The 25,758-nt window shown below is 40.3% G+C and overlaps 1 protein-coding gene across 4 annotated transcripts; it reads right to left on the bottom strand.

The window, feature by feature from the left end:
- Nucleotides 1–1,284: 1,284 nt before the first annotated feature.
- usp19 (ubiquitin specific peptidase 19) lies at nt 1,285–25,277 on the bottom strand. 4 transcript variants are annotated; one of them, XM_030138269.1, is made up of 26 exons: nt 24,922–25,277; nt 23,405–23,786; nt 19,925–20,053; nt 19,485–19,621; nt 18,664–19,236; nt 17,332–17,710; nt 16,630–16,786; nt 16,264–16,335; nt 14,980–15,095; nt 14,210–14,448; nt 13,757–13,949; nt 13,305–13,438; nt 13,030–13,188; nt 12,825–12,935; nt 12,236–12,346; nt 11,989–12,090; nt 11,748–11,888; nt 11,512–11,630; nt 10,642–10,785; nt 10,157–10,548; nt 9,957–10,067; nt 9,116–9,332; nt 7,680–7,832; nt 7,397–7,563; nt 7,027–7,202; nt 1,285–2,595 (listed from the first exon to the last, which is right to left on the bottom strand). In XM_030138269.1, exons 2-26 carry the CDS (start codon nt 23,619–23,621, stop codon nt 2,455–2,457), a joined length of 4,590 nt encoding a protein of 1,529 aa, XP_029994129.1. In that variant the 5' UTR covers nt 23,622–23,786; nt 24,922–25,277; the 3' UTR covers nt 1,285–2,454. The 4 variants fall into 4 exon arrangements, with proteins under 4 accessions (XP_029994129.1, XP_029994130.1, XP_029994127.1 ...); XM_030138267.1 differs by lacking the exon at nt 1,285–2,595 and adding an exon at nt 2,706–4,730; XM_030138268.1 differs by lacking the exon at nt 1,285–2,595 and adding an exon at nt 2,706–4,730 and having other exon boundaries at nt 14,210–14,442.
- Between the last annotated feature and the right edge of the window lie 481 nt (nt 25,278–25,758).

Here is a 25,758-nt window from a genome sequence, read left to right as displayed (position 1 = left end):
CTGTATAGATGCAGGAAGACATCAGAGAATCGGGGAGAAATCCAGGTGTGTTAATCTGATTTCTCATAATCAGATTACAACTGTTATCTGATAAAACAGATCAGATTATCCTGTTTACATGGTCACTTAAATAATCTGACAACTCCACAATTCTAATAATGATCGGGGTATTGGTGTGAATGTAAAAAGGCTCAATGGTGACTGGGTCAGAACATCTCCACAACTGCAGGTCTTGTTGGGTGTTCCTGGTCTAAAGTGGACTAAGGACAGACATCCTAATCTCAGGCCAGTTGATCATCTATGGGAAATACATCTGATCCATGGAGGTCCACCTCTACTTCCGGGACTTCAGGGATCTGCTGCTAATGTCTTGCTCCAGATACCACAGCATACGTTCAGAGGTCTAAGGGAGTCTAGGCCTCGGGTCAGAGCTGGTTTTGTGGAAACAGGGTGACCTACACAATCTTAGACAGATGGTAATAATGTTATGATTCCATAGATGCTGAATTGGTTCAGACCCAGTTGTTGTTCTTTAGATACTTTCGGTATATACCAACCTCTTTATACTGGGAATGACCAAGATCTGAAGATGCTCTGACCCCGGGGTTTCGCCATCGCAATTTCTCCCTTGTCAACACTGCTCCCATCCCTACTCTTGCCCATTTTACTGTTTCTAACACATCAACTTTAAGCGTTAAATGTTCACTTACTGCCTAATATATCCACCCACTGACAGGTCACATTGTAATTAGATCAATATTGACAGCACTTTCCTTATCAGTGGTCATAAGATTATGGCTAATCAGTGTATTTACTGATTATCTGATGTCATATTTGTTGGAAAAACACATTTTACACAAAACCAGCATTGTTTTTGTCAGCTACTTTGCTAACTGTTGAGGAACCATTTGATTCACTGTAAAACTAAAGATTGGATACTGACAAAGAGCAATTCCAAATAAATAAACCGCAGTAATGTAGCCCTTAACAGTATAGTGTTTCTTGTATTCTATATTTACTGTTTGTCATGCTGTTGCTGCACAACAATTTCTCAGTTCGGGATCAATAAAGCCTATCTATCTATCTATGAAAGATTTCAAACAGTCCTGTTACATGGTTATGTGGATGCATTCAAGCTCAACCGGTACTTTCATAATTGCCTCGTTTTCCATGCAAGTAAATTACCATATATCATATATGACAGTTGGTGCTTGGGGGATCTGTCAAAAGTAATATGTTTAGTATTTACAAGAATGTCTAATAAATACCCACTCATCACAGGAATTCTCCAAAGTGTTTTTATTTATTTATATTAACCATTTATATGTATCCACAGCAGCATTCTTAATGATCCCCACATTATATACGCAGTTCATTACAAAGGAGGGGAGGGCTGAGACCGGACAACTCACGCAAACGAAAATAATGAAATGCAGCAGAGTTTTCAAGGAGAAGGGAGGTTCTGAACAGGGGATGTTTGGGGTTACAGCCTGTATGAACATGCAGTCATGCACATTTCAGCTTATACTGAAGCCTCTGATGATTGCATCCACAGGATCGAATATCTAAACAGGTACAAAAAAAAAAAAATGTAATAGCATTACACTAAAACAACAAAAGCTTGATGAGGTTTATAAAGCAGACAAAAGACAGAAGCATATGCCATCTGTATTAAAAAAAAAAAAAGTGGAAGGTCAGCACCCGTCACATTTTTCTTTTCATTTGCTACAATTCCAATCATAGTTACAGAATAACCTGCAATGAACAAATCAAACCAGGCAATACCTCAACAAAAAAAAAAAAGAAAACTAATGAAAACATAATGAACACGTTACAACAATCTGCACTCAAACTCCCCAAATATCTGCCTCAATAATCAACCACGCCTTGCTCAGTAATGGGAACATCAGCCAGGGGGTTTTCACAGGTCTGCTCTAGGTTAGCTGTTAGCGTCTTAGCTTAGACCCAGACCACAAGGTGCATCGGTGCGTGGAAGCCTGGTAGGCACGTCACTGAACCCGGTTAAGGTGGCTGAGGATGTACTCCTGCAGCAGCTGCAGCTTACAGAGCTGCTAACAGAAGTGCTGAGATTATAGACGTGTGTTAGCTTCTGGAGGTGTGTGTCACTATATGCACTGAATGAATAATATTACATATACAGCTCAAGTCTTTCTCTGTGGGTAGGTACACATATCAATAAATGTGAGTTTAACTGATGATGGGAATATGTCTGGTTAGTACATGTGAGTACATGTGAATATGTGCATCTGAGTGTGTAGAGTTGCCCAAAGAACAACTCCAGATCTTCTAGCTTGGTCTCCCACTTCAGATGCCTGGGTAATTATTGAGCACTGATGTGTCTTTGACTGAGGAGGGGTCTCTGGGTGCGGACCAGCTTGTTCATCCACTCAGGACCTCCTCAGATCTACGTTTGTCCATCAGTCCTGGTTGTGACTAGTCCACCTCCTCCATGTTGCTGTACGATGGCGTCGCGCACTCTCCTGAGTGGGCAAAGAGGTCAGAGGGCACCTCTGGGGTCAGCGTGGGTGGGCCCTCGGGATCCAGGTCTGCACCAAACAGTGACTGGCTAGACGCCTGTAAAATAAATCAGTTAACAATAATTAACAATAATTTTAATAGTTTGTATTTGTTGAGTAATCAAGGGATATTTTGTGTTTAGAGAAATTCAGGAAATAAAACATAACTTAAGGCTGTAAATTGATAGACATTTTATTTCCAAAAGGGATACAATGCTTTCTGTATCAGGAAGCAGCATTTAGATGGAGGTATCCAGAATCAATTATTGCAGGGTGATTAAAATAGCTCATGGTTTTCATTTAACTACAGTACAAGAAACATTATCAACTGTGATCTTGACTAATTTACATAAAAATACAAAAATCAACCCAACCATTCCTTCCAATCAGCTTTATATTCTCATTAACTCTCCTAAAGTTTTATCCTTTCATGATCACACACAGATTTACTATTTTACTACAGTTCACATGTTCTGCAAAGCAGTGCATGTGCATCTCAGGCTATACTTTATAGAAATCTATAAAACTATGGAGGACGGCATTGCATATTTGTGGATCAAGTATACACAGTCTGACGGTGCAATGCCAAGCATTTAAGGCAAATGGGGGTCACTATACACCGCCTTGCTTCTAGATAAGCACTGAGAATTCCCTGAGACCAACATACACAATCGTGACAGAGGCAGCGGCAGAGTAAAGATAATAAATCTGGACAGTTTCTCACAAGGATTCAGAATAATTAGTTAAAAAGGGTCAACACGTTTAGAATTCAATTTAGATTCATAACACCATAAATAAAAGCCCAAATTAATGCAAATACAAAAACTAAAAACAAAGACAAATAAAAGATTTTACATCTTTGAAACTGTCCAAAGAGTATAATCAGTAACTCTGAAGCTTCCCATCGCTGATGCAGCTGCTGATGCAAAACACTTTTGTACATTCAGACGAGGACAATAATTCTTTTCAGTTTATCTTGGTTATCAAGAATGAAACATCAGTATATTAAATGCTGAGGGACTTTTTTGTTTTTAAAACACTCATTTCATCCTGAGAATTAACAATCCTCACCTGGCTACAGCTTGAAAATATTACATAAAAATAGCAACTAAAGAGACAAAAAGATGAATTGGCATCACATGGACATGACAAACAGGTTGTCATTACACAGTACACAGGTAACACAGAAAACATGATACGAGCTGGAAAGTAAAAGGCCCATAAATGAACTAACGCTCTGTTTAAGGACAGAAAAGGCAACAGAAATTGGTCATCATGGAAAATGGGATCCTTGCTTCATGAAACAATTACAACCTCTGTAGAATTGTCTTTTCACATTCTTGCATGTATCTTACTGCAGGGATTTCCAATCACATCCCATTGAATCTAGTGCAACAATTCAGCAGTGGACAGACAACCATACAACAGTGGTTGGAGCTCTTTTCCGTATTTGCTTCTTTCATGGTGTATTTAATTTACTTATGTTTTAGGTTAAGTTCTGTGTTGATTTCTACTCTCTGTAGCAGGATGTAGTATTAGTGTGGGCATTTTCAGAGGTCAGAAATTCTACATCCTTTTTGCAATTGATGAAAAAAAATGCAAATATGTAGAAAAGAACAAAAATAAGAACAACAGTCTATGTATATGTAGTTACGGTGATCTCAACGTTTTATAATTTAACTGCATGATTCACAATTATTACGGTATATGACCATGATTTCTGTGCAAGTTCCCACTGATGGCTCAGTGTAAATGTGCAAAAAATCCAAGTTTTAAAGGGTTCGGCCCATATCATCCATATCATTGACGCATGTGTAGAGAGGAGGGTTAACTGCCTCCTCTGGAGTTTATCTTGGGATCAAACCCTGACTGTTGTGTATGTATCTGCCAGCGAGGCTCTGCTCACGGCCAGCTGGCCTTGTACAGCAGAGGGTAGACCAAGTTGACAAATAGAGCAAACATGGCTGCCACGGTGCCCAGCACGAAATATCGCACGCAGTCGTCGTCAGGGTAATCGGACAGCCTCTGCCCGCGGTGCCGTCGCACCGACCCTTCAGTTCTGTCTTCGTCGTCTTCATCTCTGTTCGTCATCCTCTGTGTTTGTCGTCTCCGTAGCCCAGAGCGGAACAGTCCGCGCGGGCCTTCGTCAAGCCCCTCCTCTTCTTCCTCCAGTTCCCGCCATATTAGAGAGGCCTGCGATTGGCGGAAACCGGTGTCAGCTTCTGGGAAAAGGCGTGGTCTAACAAATACTAAAACTGAAATTGAAAACATTGAGCTGATCTACATCAAAAATGTATTGGTAATTGGGTTTTCATCTGCATCCCGATTACCACAGTTGGGACAGAAGCTACCAGGGGTGTCACGGTCCACAGAGATCATGGTTCGGTACGTGGGTCATTGTTCACAGTACAATACAAATACAGTAAAATGTAAAGATAAAAAAATTAAAATGAATGCGCCTTAGTTTCAATTAATTTATTTTGAACACATGCAGTTTACTTTATCCATGACATAGCCCTGAGATGGTTCAGCCTTCACACTACTTCACAGTGGACACTGCAGCACTGCAGACTGCCCACCAGAGTGGTGGCAGAGATGCAAAAGACAAATGAAAGCTAAAGGACGGTATGCACAAAAGATTAAAAAAGTTGTCTTTCCATTGAATGTCAGAAAGGGACGAGATGATATTCAGTTATATTGAATACCGTCCTTGAAGAGGCCATTTCAAGTTAAACATGGACATTAAACCTGTAACCACACAGGCTGGACTGAACCCAGCTGGAGACAACACACCACTTACAACAACTGGAGCTGATTTTAGGTTTTGACAGGAGCACACACTAAAGTGTATCCCTACACAACTGTATTCAGACACTGAAATCGGACTCATCAGATACAGTCACTAATCAGGAAACTGACAAATGCAATATTACTTTAACCATATGACACACCGGAGCAACTGTTCATTAAAACCAGCCCCTCCTTTACAAATTTATTTCGCTAACACTACATATGTACATGGAAGCCACACAACAGTGTGAAATAAATCAAGTTTATGGTTTACCTGGTCTTTCTAAAGCCTCCATGAATGGAGCACAGTTTCTTTCTTTGTAAACATCCATAAAGTTTTGTAAACTTCACTGTCTGAACCTAACAGGACGCCATCACATGTTGCAGTCGATAACATGTAACCTTGGACAAAAACATGTCCGGCTCATTTCCATGACTCATGTGGATATGTGCAGTAATACAACACAATGTAAAGGATTATTACCTACGGGACTCTCAGCAGATACCAGGACTACTTTCAACATAAAGTGAGTGTGTTTGTAAACCAGTAACTCCAGTTAACTTAGTGATGCTACCTAGTTTGCTTTAATCAGGACATTTTGCTCTGTCTTGTCTGTGTTTACGTGGTGTAACACGGTATCGACTACTGTTGCAGTGGTGATTTACTGCACCTGTTGGATTGGAGTAGTGCTGCATTTGCCTGAACAGTTGTAGTATGACTGTGTCGGTCAGAAAGACAAATATTGTGGTATTCATCATACCCATACTGTGTACCGAACCGTCAAGAGGCAAATCCAAGTACCGTGACACCTCTAGAAGCCGCTGTTTAAAATCAGACACGAGTACTGCTTTGCATGCAACTCTGCACCAAGCCCAGGAAGTTACTGTATTTTTTGTCTTTATCCAAACAAACATTTTTAGTTTTAACCCTCCCCCCAAAAAAATCACATCCGATTTTATAATGAACTAACCTATGAGTAAATGTTAAAACATAACTACATTCACTCACTGACACAAGATTAAGGCAAGTAAGGAACAGTGAGCACATCAAACATAGAAAAAAACAAAACAAAAAGAAACTTAAACCCTGCTATTTTAACCCCCTGCTTGAGCTTTTCTTCTCTATGTGGATTTGAAAACATTACCAATTATGGATAAATTAAAACGGTCACCAAAAAAAACCAAGTGCTACTGAGAAATAAAATATGTGAAACTGTACTAAAATTAGTAGATAATCTAATTCATGAACCCACTGGGGTATTGTAATTAAAAAGTTGGAAAATGAAATTGCAATGCTGCAGTTGCGACAATTATTGTCAATTCTTACTCACAACTTTGACCCAGATGAGCAGAAGTAGACAGATGGATGGTTGAATTTACACATGTTGATATATGAACGCTTATAACAGGTGGTTTTGAAAATACTGAGGCTCTGCAGCTGTTGTACATATTAAAACTGATAAAAATTCACACTGACTGCAAAAATCCTCAGTGTCACTGTGTTAAAAAAAAGACACATCAAGGGTGAGAAATTTTGAAAACTTAACACCCGAGGTCAGATGCTAGCCCACAGTCATGTGTAAAATTTGACATACATTAGTCAAGAGGTTTCACAAGCCTACTGGTTTTTGTCTTGTTCATGTGAAAAGCCCTTTTCTAAATACAGGTGCTTCATCTGTTACTGCTGAGGCATTCTCACCTGGCTGGCAGTAGCTCCGGCGGCAGTGGGCGACTCAGCTCCTACGGGCCTAAGGAACCGTGGCGGTCTCTCCACGGGAGAGTTTCGTCGTCGGTAGAACAGGACGTAGGCGTAGCGCGTCACCACCTGGCTTTCCTCCACCATTGTCACGGTGCTGTCATCGAACAGTCGCCACCCTGTGAGACGAGGACGACAGGTAGAAGTGGACAGGAAAACAACACAGCGGTGAGATATGGAAGGAGTAGCAGTGACGGAGGAAATGTAGAGCAGGAACCGGGGAGGGAATAAATAATGATGGAAACAAGGGGACACCTGTCAGAGGAAAGATAATAATACTGTCGGGAATAAATGTCAGTGACTGGCAACTCACCAACGTCACTGCGCTGGCTGTTCTTGTCACTTGGAAGGCGAGCGTAGGCTGTGTAGTGGCCTCCTATCATTCCTCCGTAGTGGTTTATGACAGCGTATAAGTCATAAATAGGGGGGTGTTGCATCTCATCCTTCTGGCCGATACAGAACTTACTCAGATCCAAATTTCTGATGGACAAGAAAACAGTGTAGGCTTTAATTTAATGCAAGAGGGCACACTTAATATTTCAGGTCACCAAATATAAAATGTACTTTGTGAAAAATATAAGGCTTTGCATATTTACCTCACAGGAAAGTCAACCATGTCATTGATTTTATCTCTCCAGATGAAGCTCCTGAATGAGAAGCGTTTGAGCTGGATGATTAAAACGTTGGGCAGACGCCACAGCAGCAGCTGTTTTGAGGCTTCACGGTGCTGCTGGCACTTGGGACAGTACCTTACAAAGCAGACGAAGCGTAAATATTAAACATAATTCAATACCCCCTTCTAAAGACCTTTTTAAAAGCATTATGATACAATTTAAGACCTATTTCATATCCTGTCCAGCTACAGCTGAGCTTCAGTGATGCTCCTGATATGCATACAGAACAGAATGGGTGATGGCAGACTATTGCTGGACACTCTTTATGGTGGCTTCACATTTTCCCATCTCACTCTAAAGCAGGGGTGTCAAAGTCATTTTCTTTCAGGGGTCACATTCAGCCCAATTTGATCTCAACTGGGCCGAACCAGTAAGATAAATTAAAAAAAAAAAAAAAAAAAAAAAAAAAGGCTTTTAAATATGGACAACTCCAGATTTTTCTGTTTTAGTGCAAAAAATAACATTAAATTATGAAAATATTTACATTTACAAAGTATCCAAACAAAAAGAAATGTGAATAACTGAAAAAAAACACCTATCTTAAGAAAAATAAGTGCAATTTTAACAATATTGTACTCAACTTATCATTTATACATGTGCATTACACATCAGATCTACAAAGACACAAAACATTTAGCAACAGGCAGAATATTGTTAAAACTGCACTAATTTTTTTTTTTTTTTAATTTCAGGATACCTCGTTAATGTAAATATTTTCATAATTTAATATTTTTTTGCACTAAAACAAAAGAGAAAAACTTGGAGTTGTCATTATTTATAGGCATAATGATTTTTTTTCCAAATTAAACCAAGAAGAAAATTTGGAATCATTATTTACAGGTCATTATGCTATTATTTCACTTGAGATCGTATTAGTCGGTATGTGTCTCCTGAACTAAAGTGAGTTGGACACCATTGACTGTTAATATCTTCAGTGTAATTTTTGCACTTCACAAATTCATCCCATAGACCAGATTGGAATCTTTGGCGGGGCGGTTTTGGCCTGTGAACCGTATGTTCAACACTCTTGCTCTAATGCTTTCATACGCGGAGTTCTAAGTTTGAGATTTCTTGAACAGGGTGCTGCAGGCTTCAAATTCATTCATTGTTCCAAGCACTAAATCCAATCAGTCCTGTCAAAGTAGGATTTAAGATATTTTCAGCCCTAAAACTCAGATTATTTAACTTAAACTTCTTAAGGAGATGTAGAAACCCCAATTCAGGTGGTCATTTTCGACTTCGCAGGCATGAACAACTTGCAGCTTTCCGAGCTCTGTCCTATTCAGATTAAAGGTATGGTGTGTTCACATGCCTCTGGTATTTTATGGGCTATACTTTTATAAATAAAAGCTTCCTACCAGGCCTCCTCCGGTGCCAGCACCTCAGGCTTTGTGAAGAGATTGAGGCACTGCTCTAGGGTGAAGTGTCCTGCTCTGGCTGTCTCACTCAGAGACCCGGGGTCCTCTTCATAGTCCAGCTCTTTGGAGCTCACCAGGACATACTCTTTTAGACGCTCGTTATTTTTCCACACCAGCTCCAAGGTCGCATCTTCAGGGAGGTCCAAGAGTGCATCCTCTGTAATGGAAATGGTTTCATTACAGACCCCTTGCATTTCATTATTTACAAAAAAGTCCTCTGAATTCAGTTGTTACAAAAAATTGCTACATAACAAACAGTGGACTTGAAAATCCACTCAATGCGTGTTCACATGCACACCAATACTCTGATCATTATCTGATTTCTGGAGTTACCACATTATTCAAGTGATCAACAGTATAATCTGATATGTTTTATCAGATAACAGCAGTAATCTGATTATGAGAAATCAAATAAACACACCCGGATTTCTCCCCAATACTCTGATGTCTTCCTGCATGTTTACAGGTTAATCTGACATATTTCATTCTTTTACATCTGCGCATGTGTAAACAATTAAAATAGTAGAGAAAGGAAGCTACAAAGTCAAACATGAGCAGAAGACATCAGGAAGTCTACCATCGCTACATATGTACGTACTCCGAAAGAAATCTAATAAACTGGAGCGTCTAAACCAGTGTTTTTCAATTATCGCATTTCTTGAGTGCATGTAAACGTGTCAGATCTGATTATTTCAATTATCTGATTACTCCCAGTTATCGAACTATTTTATGGTCAAGTAAACAGGCTCAATGTCAGCACTAGAGAGGGTTTTGATTGTACCTTTCTCTTCAAGCCTCTGTTCCTTGTTGTTAGAGTCCAGCAGGGAAATATAGAACTGACTGGCATGGCCGGACACTGATTCACTTGGGTGTTGATAACCTGTTACTGCAGCTGTAAAAGGTGCAAAGATTAAATAAGAATATTTAGGGGCAAAAAATGACAGAAGCAAATACTGAAGCATTTTTTTGTCGCCTTATTACCTTCTGGCCGCACTGCCTTCTCACAGGAAGTTTCTTTTTCAGCGTTAGGGTCTAAAGAGCAACAAGAAGCAGATGAAACCGGTTCGGAGAATCCTGAATCTGTGGTCTGTGTAGTGGAGAGCGAGGTTTGGGAGGATGAGAGGGATTCAGACTCTGCAGAGTGGACAGATGAGGCCTGAGCATATTCAGCCTGGGATTCAGGCACCAGAGAGTGGCTTTCCAGCTCTGTGTCAGCTGCTCCCACTCCGCTACTCCCACCCACGGCCTCATCCCCCGAGCCCAGACCCTCAGAAGAGCTCGCTGACATTGAAGGAAGGTCTACGCGGCACTGGGAAGTTTCAGGGGATGTCCTGCCTGACTGGAAAGGAGGCTGGAACACATTGATGGAAAACCTGCCAAGAAAGACATATGTAGTAAGATTAGATGAACAATCAGTGCATTTTCTAAGAGCAAAAAAACATTCTAAGAGTCAGATTTGAGCGTACCTGGAATAACCCTCCATCAGCTGGGTGAGGCGGGCATAAGAGAGTCGGGACTCAGGCACACTGACCAAGAAAGGCAGGCCCACGTTCTCAGTATTTGGCCGACACAGACCCTTGTGATTGGGCCAATGTGTTTTCTGACAAACTCTGAAAATGGAAGAGCAGAGGGTTTAAAGCTGAAATTCAGCATTCATTTACCTGACTATTAACCAATCTAATAGCAGTGCTTGCATCAAATTCACATTGTGAAGAAATGTGTGGTAGGCGGATACAGAAAATTTACAAAGTGGTTTTTAGGCTCATTTGAGGGGGTGTTTGCCTTTTTAATCACCTTTACGACAGCCTTCTGATGACAATATGCAGCCTTGTCTATTCACTCCAAGCCAATATAGAGAAATGAACTAATTTGCAAGAAAAAAAATCACTTCAGATTTACTTAATTACATGGAAGCACAGGTAATGTTGCTCTTATTGTAACTCTTTAAAACCTGACGTGACATTGCTAACACACCCTGCACATATGCAGTGTGGATGGCTGTAATTCTTTCACTGTTTGTGCATTTGGAAAAATTCCAATGGATACTGACACCTGAGATGTTGTCCTTTATAGACTTTATTGGGTTGTTATGGTAATTTCACTCATGCCTGTACAAGAAGCTGGAGAAGGAGCCATTTTAAGCAGCAGTATAACATGCAGTAAATTGTAAATGACTGCTAGATTTTGAAATATCTGAGAAAATAAAAGTGCTCGGGAAAAATGAGTAAATGGACTCACTCACAGCATATTTCCTAACCTTTCTATAGTCCAAATAAGAAAAAAACTCCAGGAGGACCATTTTAGGCTTAGTGTTTAAAGGGTTAAGTACAACTCACTGATTGCAGTAGCCAACACGGTAGCAACGAGTGCATCGCTTCAGCTTGTCATCCTCAGACAACGGGGGCTTCAAGCAGGCAGCACACTTCGAGATGGGAATGTTTGGGACTTGAAGTTTCTGAAGGTCAAACAGAGACAAAGAAAGGACTTTCAAAGTAGGTACACAAGCAAGACTTCAACTGTTCACTGAATTACTTAAAGGGAAGTTGTAATATTAGGGCAGAATTGTTCGTACCTGCTGTACTCTGAGCTCTATGACTCGCTCTTTGGCCAGATCTCTGGACAGCACTTCAAAGCAGAAGAGCATATCAGAGGACGACACTGTGTCCAGGGAATGGGATGGCAGGAGCATGCGCTGAAAACGATTCTTCCCAACCTAAAAAGACAGGAAACAGACGTCACTCATGGAAAATGTCATTAGCTTAAAGGCGGTTTAAAGTAATGTTGTTATTATTGTCCTTTAGTGTTATTCTAACCTCTGCCAATCTCAGGTTTTCTGGTTTGACCCTCACACTTCTGGAGATGGATTCAAGGACTTCAGCTGTACTGGAGTTTTCTTTACTCACACTCACCAGAAACTGAGACACACACACACACATAAACAAAGATACATTAGCATGAGGGCCAACTGAATAAATCACATTTGGAATTTCTTCAATCAAAACCCTGCTATATTTGTGAATTGAAAAGATTTGTCATGAGTATTAATTTGTCTCATCTTACCTTGATGGGTTTTTTATGAGGTTCCTTTGCAAAATAGAAAACTGAAAGCACCTTTTGTTTCTGGGGCAAGGGTACAGGCAGGTAGAGGAAGGGGTCAAAAGTAATGGACACCTGAAGATAGAAAAACGAGGTGAAAGTCGTCAGTCATAAGAAGAAATTATTTACTCTATCTGGGCCATGAAACTAGAAACAGAGTTCTGTGTTGGAACTGTTCTGTGGTTTTCTTGTATGATTGATTGGATTGCTTTTGTGGACTTTGGGGGGTGCGGGATTTGAGATTTTTCTGAAAAAATCTGTATATTTGTAGTGCTTAACAAATATTTTTATGGGTTTTGGGCTTTCTGTTAGTCAGTACAAGGGGATTTAACCTCATTCTAGAGAGTGTTTTACTACTCTGTGTTGATTCACTACATTCTGTGGTAAACTATAAAATATCTAAATGTCAAACTAACTTAATTATAAAAGCAAAAAGACTAAAAACAAATACCTTAAGTGCCAGGAATGAAGCCTAGCTGGTACTCAAAAGTTAAATAAAATAAAATAAAGAAAGTACAACAAAAAAGTCTGTGAAACGGTCACAGTGCGTTACCTTGGAGCATGTTGGACAGACGAGCTTGGATTTGAACTGGCCTTGGAAGAGGTCCACAATAAAAGAATCATTTCTCATTTTGTGCCTCTGCCATGCCTCCTCTGCCACCACCTGCCAAAGAAAAAAAAAAAACACACTATGAAGCCAAAGTTTGAAACGGGTTGATTCAACCAAATTACAGAATTACATCTGTAGCTGTCCACACCTCATCCAGGCGCCCGTCAGAGTCCACGGTCTCTGTGTACGGTTTATTCTGGATGCGGTTCAAGTCTTCATGAAGACCGTCCAGCAAGAACGCCATAAACTCCTGGGCATCATGCTGGGCATACCCTGTAAACTGACTGGCTTTACTGGCCACAATAGCCTGTGAGGGTGAAACAAGAGAGAACATACAAATGCTGATCATATTCGCCCACAGAAAAATAGAATATATTTGCGTGTAAATGAGTGAATGTCATCTCATAGGAGCTGCTTTTGTACCTTGAGTTTTGAGGGTTGGAAGGCATGGTGCGTTCCTTTCCAAAGTGCCCTGAGCAGCACAGCAAAGCCAATGGCTAACCTTCCTCCTGTTCCTAGTGGATTATTGCAGTTGATTTCTGACTCAAACGCTCGATCTGCAGAGGCAAGGAAAAGATGTGCATGACAAAATAAACCCATGACCAAATGTTCGCTCAAGGCACATGTGTGGTGACAGAAGAATAATACGACAACTGAGTACCATCCATACCACCCCTTTCCATTGTTCTATATCACAACTACATAACAAGACAGTCTACAACTGTAGCCATAAAAAAGGAGAGAAATAACACATGTGGTCGACAATTCCTTCCAGTTCTTTCTATGTTGAACAGACAGGCGTTGATTCAAATGGTCACAGTCAAATGCATTTTACCAGAGGCAACGAATGACAAAACAAGGCAAATAGCAGTTACCGAGGAAGTAGTCCCTGAGTTCTCTGGTGTTAGACAGGGATTGAATGACACTGTTCATGAAGCAGGTGTTGCCCAGATTGACCAATCCTGTGAAACCAGGAAGGCACACCTTCTTCTCCTCTTCTTCCTCATGACGCTCATTACTGGCAGGAGGTGCGTGGGTCATAGGTTGGACCATACAAGTAGGTTTTGGCTGAGACAAAACAAAAACAAATTAGTAACCAACTCAAGTGGATTGGTTAAACAATTGTGAGAATTACTGTAGTTGAGATATTCTGCAGTCTTTTTGTGCTACTAGATTATCTATATGTTACCAGTTGAACCAATTATTTATCAAACTCGTCTGGGGTTTTGCACTTTACTCACCCTCTATCAATAGGCTTGGTTAATGATTATAACCAATAATGCCATATTTATACTAAACTGTTTCCGTATTCCATTAAATAGACTCACCGTAGTAACAGCGGGCTCTGTCTTGGTGATGGCGACATGTTCAGAGACGGAGCGAGGAGCCACTGTATCCAGACCGCCGTCCTCTACTCTGGGTGAAGCTTTGGGGGCTTTGGGTTTCTCCTCACCCACCCGGGGAGGCTCCTCCTTGGCTGGGAGGCTGTGTTGGCTACTGCCTGGCTGACTCTTTTCCATACAGGCAGGACTGGAGGGCACAGCAACCTTGGCGCCACCCACTGCACCTTAAACAGAGGAAAAAGGAGCTTGTGGTTAGATGAAGGTCAATAACAGAGACAGGACAGTCCTGACATCAGAAATTATGAACCTTTACATTGGAATCATTTGTAAAAAATTCCATTTATCTGAACTTGACCAATCAATATCATTACATGTCAATGCTGTAGGTTATAGTGATTTTTTTTTATATCTGACATTGTTAATATGAAAGCTGTAGGGTCACAGTCTGTGGGCCACATGAGACCAGAAGGGAAGACTAGAACCCATATCCATTTACTGACCAAGTTATTCAAATTCCTGTCCTTGAGTGTTACACTGAAAACATATATGCAGTTTATTCAGAAAGATATGCATGTATACACAGCAAAATGACACTGATATAAATGTGGAGAGACACAGGTTACCACATACATCTAGTTTAAACTTAAACATTATGGACGATGCAAATCATGTCACAGTACAGTATATGACAAGAGTATGCAGTTTTGAAAACCGTTGTCTACACGGTGTTAACGAGTAGAAGCTTGGCAGCAGACCTTGTGTGGCTGGAGCCTCCAGACCCCCCCACCGCTGGCTGTGTCTCTTCTTCAGGGTGATATCCAGTCTGGACGGTTTAAAGCAGTAACTGCAGTGCTCAGGCTGGATCAAGTTCCTGAAGTAGAGAAAAACAAACATGGAAGACGGGTAAGACTAGTAGACAAAGAGAGAGATAAGGTTCAACAGTCTGTGATCAGTGTTACAGTTTCCCTCTGAAGCTGAAGTTTAGGTTCAAAGTTTGATTAGATTGATTCAAAGATACCATCATATGTACAGCAGTTACAATGCTGCTCTCTTTAATAGAACAAAGTATTGCTTAGGCTTCATCTACATTATTACTACATCTACATTAACTTGGAATAAAGTAACATATGATTTAGGTGTAAATTTAATAGGGTTGCAAAGCACACTGGACTTATCGTGGGCAATATTGTGATTGTCATTTCAGTCTACTTGCTTGGTTATTAAAGCTGTGTATGACTTTCATCACAAATTTTTCATCAAATCTGTAAAACCCGAGTCATAGCCTAAGTATCACAAATCTGTGTGTTTTTCCATAATTACGCACCTGAATCTCTTCCCTCACGGTGAACAATTTCGATGTGTACTCCACCATAAACACTGTATGTGTTTACCAACAGTGCCGGTAGGTCACTTAGGAATTTTCGGAAATTTGTTGCGATGTGGTTTGTGGGAAGCAGAGTTCCCCGCACCCACTTGTGCTTGGTCGATATGTTTGTTGTTGCTGTTGGAGCTCTGATTCCCACAATGCACGTCCTGACAAATTTCTGAAAATGCCAGAGTGACCTCACCGGCTCTGTAAACAAATGGACTGTTTATTGTGGAGTACACTTCAAAATCGTTCACTGTGAGGGAAGAGATTCAAGTGCGTAATCACGGAAAGACTTATGGATTCATGATACTTAGGCTACGACACAGGTTTTACAGTTTTGATGAAAAATTGGTGATCAAAGTCCCACACAGCTTTAAGGGAAATGCGCAGATAACTCATTTAGAAATGTCAAGTCAAATGTACAAAGGTAAAGTAGCATAAAAGAACATGTTTTATTCAACACCTCTTACTGCTCAGTGTTGCTAAACCCAAAACATCAAAATACAACACAGACTGTGCTTGTTTTTCCATTTTTGCAGCAAGATCACCCTAAATCACCCTAAATCCTCCTAAATCTGGACCTTTAAAGTACAGCCTTTTGCAATTGTATATTGCAATTATTACACAAATATATATTAAATGTCATCACAAACAACTCCTTCGTGTTTACCTGAGTTTGACTTGCCACTTGAAGACTGTGTTCGGCCCACAATCTGAATGAAGCCGGAGAAAGTTAGGATCGCTGTAAAATAATAGGAATGAGAAGGAAATTACATTACATTACATTTATGCATTTGGCAGATGCTTTTTTCCAAAGCAATTAACAGGGGAAAAACCCAAAAATGAAAGAAAAATACAAGAATAGATTAAAAACATAAAACAGCTGTACAATTAAAACACTGTCATACAGAAGAGTAAAAAGCAAAATAATAGACTAAAATACAAGAAATATCTCCATTACATTGTTGTCTCAAAAACACAAACATCCACACCTTAAATGGGACATCTGTTTCCCTTTCATTTGCAGTGTGGTTACCTGGTCTGGAAGATGAGAGTGAAGTCCTGTTCCCTGAAGATGACCCTGGCTGTGTCCCTGCAGATTTCCTTCATGTAAACATTAACCACCATCATGTCTGTGCCCCTCTCGTACGAATCATTTTTCACAGACTGCAAGTTAACCATCGGCTCTGGGGCTGCAGAAACATATGGAAGGTATTAATTAAAGAATAACTAAATATACTGAATTACAATATGTGCAACAAATGAGCCTGAAACATGACAGTTTAGACATTGCAAGGTCTAACATGTGAAAAATCATATATAGTGATAACTTCTATATAAACATTACACTATTGCCCTAGCTACTGCTCTTAACAAATCTGTTGCAGTTTGGTTTCACTATGCACTTCCTCACCTCATAAACCGTCACTGTATTGCACTACTGCTGCTACTGTAATTAGACTGACGTGCACTTATTTATTCCTGTTCATTTTACCTTTTAAAAAAAAAAAAAAAAGCATAGCATTTAACACAGTGAGAGGGAAACAGTATCTAAATTCTCTGTATGTCCTGTACATTTAGTGAATAAAGAATCTTTGAATCTTTGACTGTTTATAAGGAGAAATTTAACTGTAGTATTATGACAGATAATTAGGATAATTTTTGGGTAGTTTGATTTACTGTCAAACAATAACAGTTTCATATGACACCAGTGTATTATACACACTAATCAACCAACCTTCTGGTGTATTTATTTCCAGAGGCGGTTCCTCCTTTGACTGGTCCCGCTTCTCTTCTCCATCGCAGCTGCCCTGCCTCTGTACAAGACCAGGTGACAGGCCCTGTTTGCTAGCCCCACTTACAGCCGGTGCTGATTCCGCCTCTCCCAATTCCAGCTGCTGGAGGATCGGAGAATCCTGCTCCGATTCCCACTCAACAGGCTGTTTCTCTGTCTTAGAGTCAGTTCTATCTCCCAGTGTATCTGGAGAAGCTAAATCCATGCTATTGCTGAGACAGTCACTGATATTACTGGTAGTTGCTGGTTGGCTTTCACTGCCATGTGCTGTTGTCCCAGTCCCGTGCTCCATGTCTGAAGACTGGGTTGGTTTTTCCACCACCTGAAACAGAAAAGAAAACGAGAGTTACCAAAAACATTGATGAACATGAAAAGATGCGTAGTGATACTGTAAAAAAAAAAAAAAAAAACAAACCCATAGTAGTCAGTTAGGTTCAATACTATCCAGAGGTGTGGTCAACACTAGTGACCTTTGGAGCCTTGTAAATCAGTTTGCCACAACACCTTCCTCCAAATATTTCACAATTTGTAATTGAAGGATTTCTGTCAAACAGCAGAGGCCTTTCATTTAAAACCGCTATGGGAAACACTGAGTTTGTATTAACAATGTGATGTTGTTATACAAGGCAAACAGAAGCAGATCAGAATGAGGCTGTGTAATAAAAATATGACCAATTCTTCCCTCTTAACAGAGCCTGTTAAAAACTAAGCCATGTTATCTTCTGAAGATGGTGTAAAGAAAAGCACAACTGGGGGAAAATACAGTACATCTCATACACTGTGATCAACTCCATGGAGGTCATTACACCAGGTTAGTATCCACAGTAGAGGGTGTGCACACTTATTAACTATAAAGGAGGATTCTAGTTACAGACTCTACATTCATAACCTTTAACTCTCCTGAGAGGCATCATCCAAGTAAATAATACTTAAAGTAGAGAAGCAGTTTTCTGTCTGCTTCACTCATTATCAGCTATACAGTTGCAAACTTAGAAAACAAGCTTTACACTACAAGTAATGTGTTCATTTGAGGAGACAGCAATTTCACTGGGTGTATACTGGTTGTAATAACATTTAATAAAATCATAGGCCTGTCACTTCCTGTCTCTGGGAAATCTTGAAAAAGGCAGAGCCTACACAGGCTGGATGGTTTCTTTGGATATAATCACTACACGACAGTTATGCAAAATGTTCCAGAACAATACATTTTTTGCAGGTCCGTAAATTCTAGCATCCCCCATTTGCAGTGTAACTGAAAGGCAAAATGATTCTCACCTGAGTTTTGTTGGTATGGCTGGCAGCAGTGGCAGCAGCACCCGCTTTATGTTCTTTGCCTTGTTTCTCGGCTCTGTTGTTGCCATCCCTGTGTTGTGTCTGTGGGCTCCGACCAGCGGACAGGTGTGTGTGTGCTGCTCTGCCATTAGCTGCTGCAGTTTTGCCAGCCTCTGCATCCTTGTCAGCTGCTGTTTCCTTGGTGGTCTTGGGCAGCCGAGCAGCAGTGCGCTTGATGCTGGGTCCCTGAGGCTGTTGCTCGCCTCTTGTGACTGTAACAGGCTTGCTGCTGCTGTTTGAGCAGGTCTGGTCTCCAGCTGCACCTTTCACCTCTGCCGAGTCCACAGTAACCTTCTCACATGGTGGTTTGTTTTTTGGGCAGCGCTTGCCACTGCGCTCGGCCTTGCCACCACTGTGTCTTGACTCACTGTGTGCAGGTGAGGAGGGGGGCTGTGGTTGCGAGGACAACAGTTTGGATTTCTCTGATGACTCCAAGGAAACAGACATCATCTCCACCTCCTTGTCATTTTTGATCTCCATGTGCACACTTTCCTTCTCTTTCTCCTTCTTATTAGACTGCAATGATACAGAGGAAAAGAACACATTTATTAATTTATTTTGGTTTTCAAGGTTAACAGATGGCTTTTTTTAAGTACAAAATGAACACATTTCATTAACTTATAAAAAAATAAAAAAAGACAAGATGTAATAGTGCAGAAAAAAAACAAGACCCAAATGTACACCACAGACACAACTAGCTATCCCTTTCCAATCTTAACAGGTCATTCTTGTCTAATTGTTTGGTTCAGAAGTCAGTGACTCACCTTGAGTGAAGGCCAGATGTGAAAGGGAATCTTTTTGTGCATGACAAGGTGCAGGAAACCTCCTTTCTCTTTGTATTGTACTCTGCTACAGGAGGCCTCAATTTCTTCCTGCAAATAGCAACTCCATTGCCGACCATCTGAAAAAGGAAAGGTTGCTGGAGTTGTACTGATGAACGTAACAAAAGACTAAATAACCTTAAAACAAAATAGTAAACAACCTTTAACTGATGTTACAAGAAAATACACCAGACAGTGATTTTAGCCCCAATACAAGTTAATCATGTGTTGCTATGGGCACAAACTCCTGAGACATTAGACTTTAATACAGATGAATTACGCATGTGCCAAAGGGCGTTTGCTCTTCTTTCAAAGTTAAACTTTACTCTTATACTATTATTATTATTATGAATCTATTCAAATTAATGTCGAGTACGACTTACCTGGGAAGCAGACATGGCAGTGAGTATCAGTAAAGGTTGTGTTGATGTCCTCTATCCTCTGCACTCCCTCCCCACAGCGTAGTCTCACAATAACCTCATTGACATTTTGCTTCCAGTCGACAAACACATCTGAGAACATAAAAGGAGCCAATTGTCAACTGAGGGGAAATTAAAAAAAGGAAAGCGAAAAATGCAACTTATCTTCACACCATGATCAAAACTAGGAAAATCAAAGGGATTTTACATAGAAGAGCCAAATGACCTATTCCATCTGACAAATATGCAAACAGAAAAAAAAAACCCTTCTGAAACAAACAAAAAAAAAAGAATATAGTAGCATGGCCTCTCACTTTGAAATGCACCTGCTCACAAATGCAGACCATGCCATTGCACTCATATGCTCAACTGGGTCAGTGCAGTGCACTCAGAGTCACGTTGAAGCATAGTGTACCAAGCATTCCCAAGACAACATCTAAAATTATCTGTGGAACACAGACCATATGAAGATAAAAACAATCAATACAATATAAAAACTGTGGCTTTTTTTCATAACATGTTACCAAACCATATGCAGAAGCACATTCAAGAGCTAAATCTTCAACAAGAGTTCTCTAATATCCAAACCAAAAATAAACATATACCATTTTTCATAGTGACGTCACAGGTGTGGCGTGGCAAAAAGAATAAAATATCATCCCAGACGCACAATAATCAAATAAGGATCATCTGCAAACTCTGTATTTACTCTGAATTCTGCCTACAACACCAACTGAAGAGGCTCAGTTTTCCCACCTCGCTCCTACACTCTATCGCACCCTCCCTCTAACTTAATCCCAGTAGAAAGGTCACAAGCAACACCCAATCCCTTACAGCTGGTCACAGTTGTATTACCAGTACAGCCATGTCACAGTGCATTTTATTAATTGGGTATAACGTCATGCTTACATGCAAGATGATAACAATTTTATCTAAGAACACAAACGCTGACCATCATGGCCATCTTAGATAAGTCCAACAACATTTTTGGGTAGTGCACTGTACTATACACGGACTGGTGCCTGTAAATTTTCATTCAGCCCAAATGTACTGGGAATAATGAATAAAGATGTTTGAACTTACTATAAACAATACAAATTTTGGTATTTGTTGCTTCCTTTCTTGCAATTACAGACAATGAAAAATCAGCGAGCAGATTTAAATCCACACACTTTATGAAACCTTAATTTAGATTTGCAGTACAGATTCACAACTCCGTTATTCCTATTTTTGTATATCTTCATAGAGATTAGTATCGCTTTGGAAAGACCAATTTTTATCAAGAACACGAACAACTAATATTGGAAACATTTACTGTAATATAATAGTATTTCAGAGATATTTATTGGTAAGATTCAAACTGAAGTGAGATTAAGACCCTAAATAAATGTTTCGTTGTTAACAGTCTGATACTATTAGATGTGTGTATTTCTGTGCTGCCACATTGTAACCAGGAGTCCGCAATTTGTCTGTCAGCATGTTGGCATTTTGGACCCAGGAGTGCCCATATTTGTATAAAAAGGGTGGAGCTGTGAGAGAGAGGAGGGTTACAAACCAGCCTACTGACTCAGTGAAACGGCAAAGTTAATCAGACACCGTGTATCAAAGCCATTTAATGGTGTTGTTATTGTAAGCTATTATACACAACTACAGTGGAACTATTTTTCAGGAAGAAACGTGTTTTATTAAAATGAACAGAAACACTCAGCCGGCAACAGAGGTGTCATTAGACCTGTCGATCAAACACCAACAACGCTGCACACATCAGAGTTTTCTACCATTAGGCTATCAGAGGAAAAATTCAAAGTTGGAAGTTAGAAGTTCCAAATAAAACAGATGAGACTAGAATGATTCCTGGGAAAAAAAAATATTGACCTCTCATTTCTTAGAGAGATGTTCAGCTAAACCCAAAGGCAGGAAGAGCTTTTTGGAGCTAACGCCAGCAGCCCTTGTATAACTTTAAGGTACTTTCACATTGGCTTCATTTTGAAACCAATGTCCTCGTCCCTTGGTTGATACCTATGATTTAAAGGAACTTCAGTACTGATCTTGATAAGAATTGTGGTAAATTTATAAATCATGTGTACTAAGAAAAGGACTCTACATACTCAGAATTAATATCTCCTTTTGATGTCATACCTTAGTACTGAACTGCTTTTGGGCCAGTAAGACACATGAAAACAATGGAGGTCAGCAAACACAATAAAACCATTAAAACTACTTATTATGAGTCACAACAGGGTTTGTGTCAGGTGGTATTGAAGATGATGTAGGAAAAGTGAGAGACAAAGCCTGGGCATTCTCATAACCTTGACAAAGCCAGGTTTCCCAGATTAGGGGGTGACATTATCTCAGCTAGAATTACAGCACTGCAGCACAGCCGCCAACCACACAGATACTGGAGAACACATGCGAGGGCCTACTGGGAAACCATACAAACATCAATCAGCATGATAAAGCACAGACACACCTAGGCAAAGCCAAGGGCTATGTGATGCTTTGATATAAACATAACACAGTAGTAACCAATCATAACACTTTGTTGTGTTCTATTTGTCCAGCATTTTCCCAGTGGCGTAGTTTTTAAGTAAAATGTGATGCTCTGAATGGTCTAGGCAACAAAGTGATTATTAAAGATGACGAATGACAACAGAATGAATGGTCCACCCAGTACACACCCATAAGTGTGATCTCTCTCTAGAAGCGTTTTATCAAAAAGTAATTTATCTACATTTATCTATTGATACTATGATCAATTAACAAGTATTCAATTTGTATTTACATTATTTGCATTGCTATAAATTCTTAATATGTGGAAACTGTTGGTAGGAACACATATAAGTGTTATTTGTCAACAGCAAACTGCATGTCACTTTTCTTAAGCAGGGTAGCGACACATATAAATTTTAAGTAATGTACACTACAATGCACGTGTGGAAATTAAACACAAACCTAACTGTAAATGCCTCGCTTAATCACGCAGGACTATACACTGTACTACATCAGCAGAGTTGGCATAGAAGGCAGTTTTTAAGCATTATAGTTCAGTTGGCTGTGCATCAAAGTGTCTCCCCCTCAAGGTTTCTGCCTATTAAAAGGAAGTTTTTCTTTGCCACTGTCGCCAAGTGCTTGCTCCCTGAGGATTCTGTCGGGAGACTGAATTGGCTAATTGGGAGTCTGATCTAGACAAGGTCTATATGTAAAGTGTCATGAGATAACTTTTGTTATGATTCGGCACTATATAAATAAAATGTGATTGAAGCTGCAACATAAATGAAGCAATAATGCATAAAACACTAGTTGCAATATCTATGTATTATTTTTTTGTAATATTTACAATATCTACTTGATGCTACAACACATTGTCCCTGTTATTTTTTAAGTAACTGTATACAATAAAACAACAACAACAACAAAAAACAATTGTTTTGTCGCAGAACTTACCTTTCTTGACCTCTGCAATAACTCCGTCTGCTGCTGCTGCTGCCCTCTTGGCCTCTCTGCTTTCTTGGTTGGCCCTGTCCTTCTGCTTCTTCTTACTGGTGCTGGAGGACAGGTCAGTGCCATTGTCCCTAGAGCCTCCTCCTCGCTGCTGCTGAGCCCCACCTCTGCGGCCCACCGCTGTACCACCTGCCACACTGCTTCCACCACTGCTGGCCATCTTCAGGCACTTGGCACTGACAGGCCGCCCGTCGCCAGAATCACTACCGCTGCTGGGGTCTGGATCTGAGGTGTGCCTCTTCCTGCCTGGCCCAGCTATCTTGGCGATGATACTGGTCTGAACTCTCCCAGAACAGAATCAGGAAGGCTAAGAAGGGAAGGGGACCTAAGACAGTGGGAAGACAAACATTTAATGATCTAGAAGCAAAACTGTTTGCCCAAGGTTTACCAGTGGTTGGACAAAAATGAGGCATTCAAAACCATATGCTTTTGTTTCTGTGCGTTTGTATGATACATACATTCAGAAACAAAGGGGGCAGACTCTAGACTCCTGGGATTAATCAGTCACCTAACTACCTAATGACGCAAAGTCTGTGACCTAAAAAAAAACAAAAACGGGCAGCAGGTTTCAGATAGATGACACTATGTTAACTAGGCCATTTACATTATGTACAATATTAATGCAAATAAGCATATGGCTGCCCATGGCGCTGCCCGGCTAAACCGCCTTGCCTCGTTTCCTTAGCATAGCAACAGCAGGAAGCTAGTTTGGAAACACAACTGACAAAGGATATCAGCTAAAACGGCAATTTTATTCAGATGAACAGTATATTATATTCAGTAAAAACACGGATGGTGGACATTTAGCCAGCTAACAACCAGCACTGCTACCTGTACACGAAACTGTTAGCTAGCTAGGTAATGGCTAAGCTATCCAGCCGACTAGAAAGGTTCGTTTATTTTAAGGTACACGTGTTTTGAGTGGTCATGTGTTTGTTGATATGAAGAAGGAACATGTTAAAACTTATTTTAATTCCACATTTCCTTTAGTTAAAATCTGTGCTTTGAGGTTATTGTATTGTCCGGTATACATTGGAAAGTATGGACAATGAAGCTCTTGGACAGTGGGTTCTGGGTATGGTCCTGTCACGATTAAATAAATAATAATGTCTATAATAAGCGACACATCTTGACGTCTCCTTAAACAACAGTTGCACCACTAATTGCCACTGCAAATGCCATAAGATGTTTCATGGATAAAGACTCAGTGAAATCACTACTATACTGATCTGCGATCCGCATTTTCCGGCAGAGCAGGACGGGTTGACTAACCAAACGCTCCCACTGTCTTCGACCAGCTAATGCTAAAGTCATTAGCCTCAGTCTAGCTAGGTGACACGACACGGGTTTAAAAAGAAAACCATTTTACACAAAGAACGAGATGTGACATTTCATGACACTTGGTGCTAATTTGTGATTAAAATGTTACATCATTATTGACGTTCAACTGTGTGACTTACAGGGTTTTAATTTGGCGAAGGACTAAATTCCGTTTAGACAATGGCCGGCAAGAATCCTTCTGCTTCACCCGGCTGCTAAGCTCCTTCACAGCCGCAGGCCGCTGCGCTCCTGCCCTTATTCGAAGCCCCGTACTCCACGGCGTTTCTGGAAAATGCTTTTCTTTATCCAGGACTTAGGTTTGACAGCGTGAATCGACTCATTTTTAAGGTTCCCCAAAGAAAAAACGTTCAGTCGTCTGGTGTCATTCGCCCTCTACGGGATCAGTACTATTTGTTTTGAACAAAATAAACTGCAACCCGGCCAAACCAGAAATGAGTGCGCGCATAGGCCACTTCCTGGCTGGCGCGTTCACGTGATCTCTCTCTCTCTCTCTCTCTCTCTCTCTCTCTCTCTCTCTCTCTCTCTCTCTCTCTCTCTCTCTCTCTCTCTCTCTCTCTCTCTCTCTCTCTCTCTCTCTCTCTCTCTCTCTCTCTCTCTCTCTCTCTGCACTCTGTGCGTCACTGTATGTGCGACTTACAGCCTGCAACTTCTTTCTCTCTTTCTCTCTCTCTAAGATGCTATTGTGGGTAGCAAATGTGAAAACTGAGCACAGGAAAATCATCACTGTCATAGTCAAAGCATTAGTTTTAAAATATTTAGGCCAAACCAAGTATTCAAGCAAAATCATAAATAAATCTGGCTTTAGATCACTCTATAGACATAACTATAAATTACATCCCTCTTTGTTGCTGATAGCCAAAATATATCCAAACATCACTACACAGTACACAGTAATTAGTCACTACTATTAGGAGTTTTTAGGTAACACAGATGGAATCACTGTAATGCTGCAGACA

The sequence above is a fragment of the Sphaeramia orbicularis genome, chromosome 7, assembly GCF_902148855.1.
Source record: "Sphaeramia orbicularis chromosome 7, fSphaOr1.1, whole genome shotgun sequence".
Lineage (NCBI taxonomy): Eukaryota > Metazoa > Chordata > Actinopteri > Kurtiformes > Apogonidae > Sphaeramia > Sphaeramia orbicularis.
The sequence above is the reverse complement of the archived record's forward strand: the minus strand, read 5'-3'. Positions and strand labels throughout refer to the sequence as shown.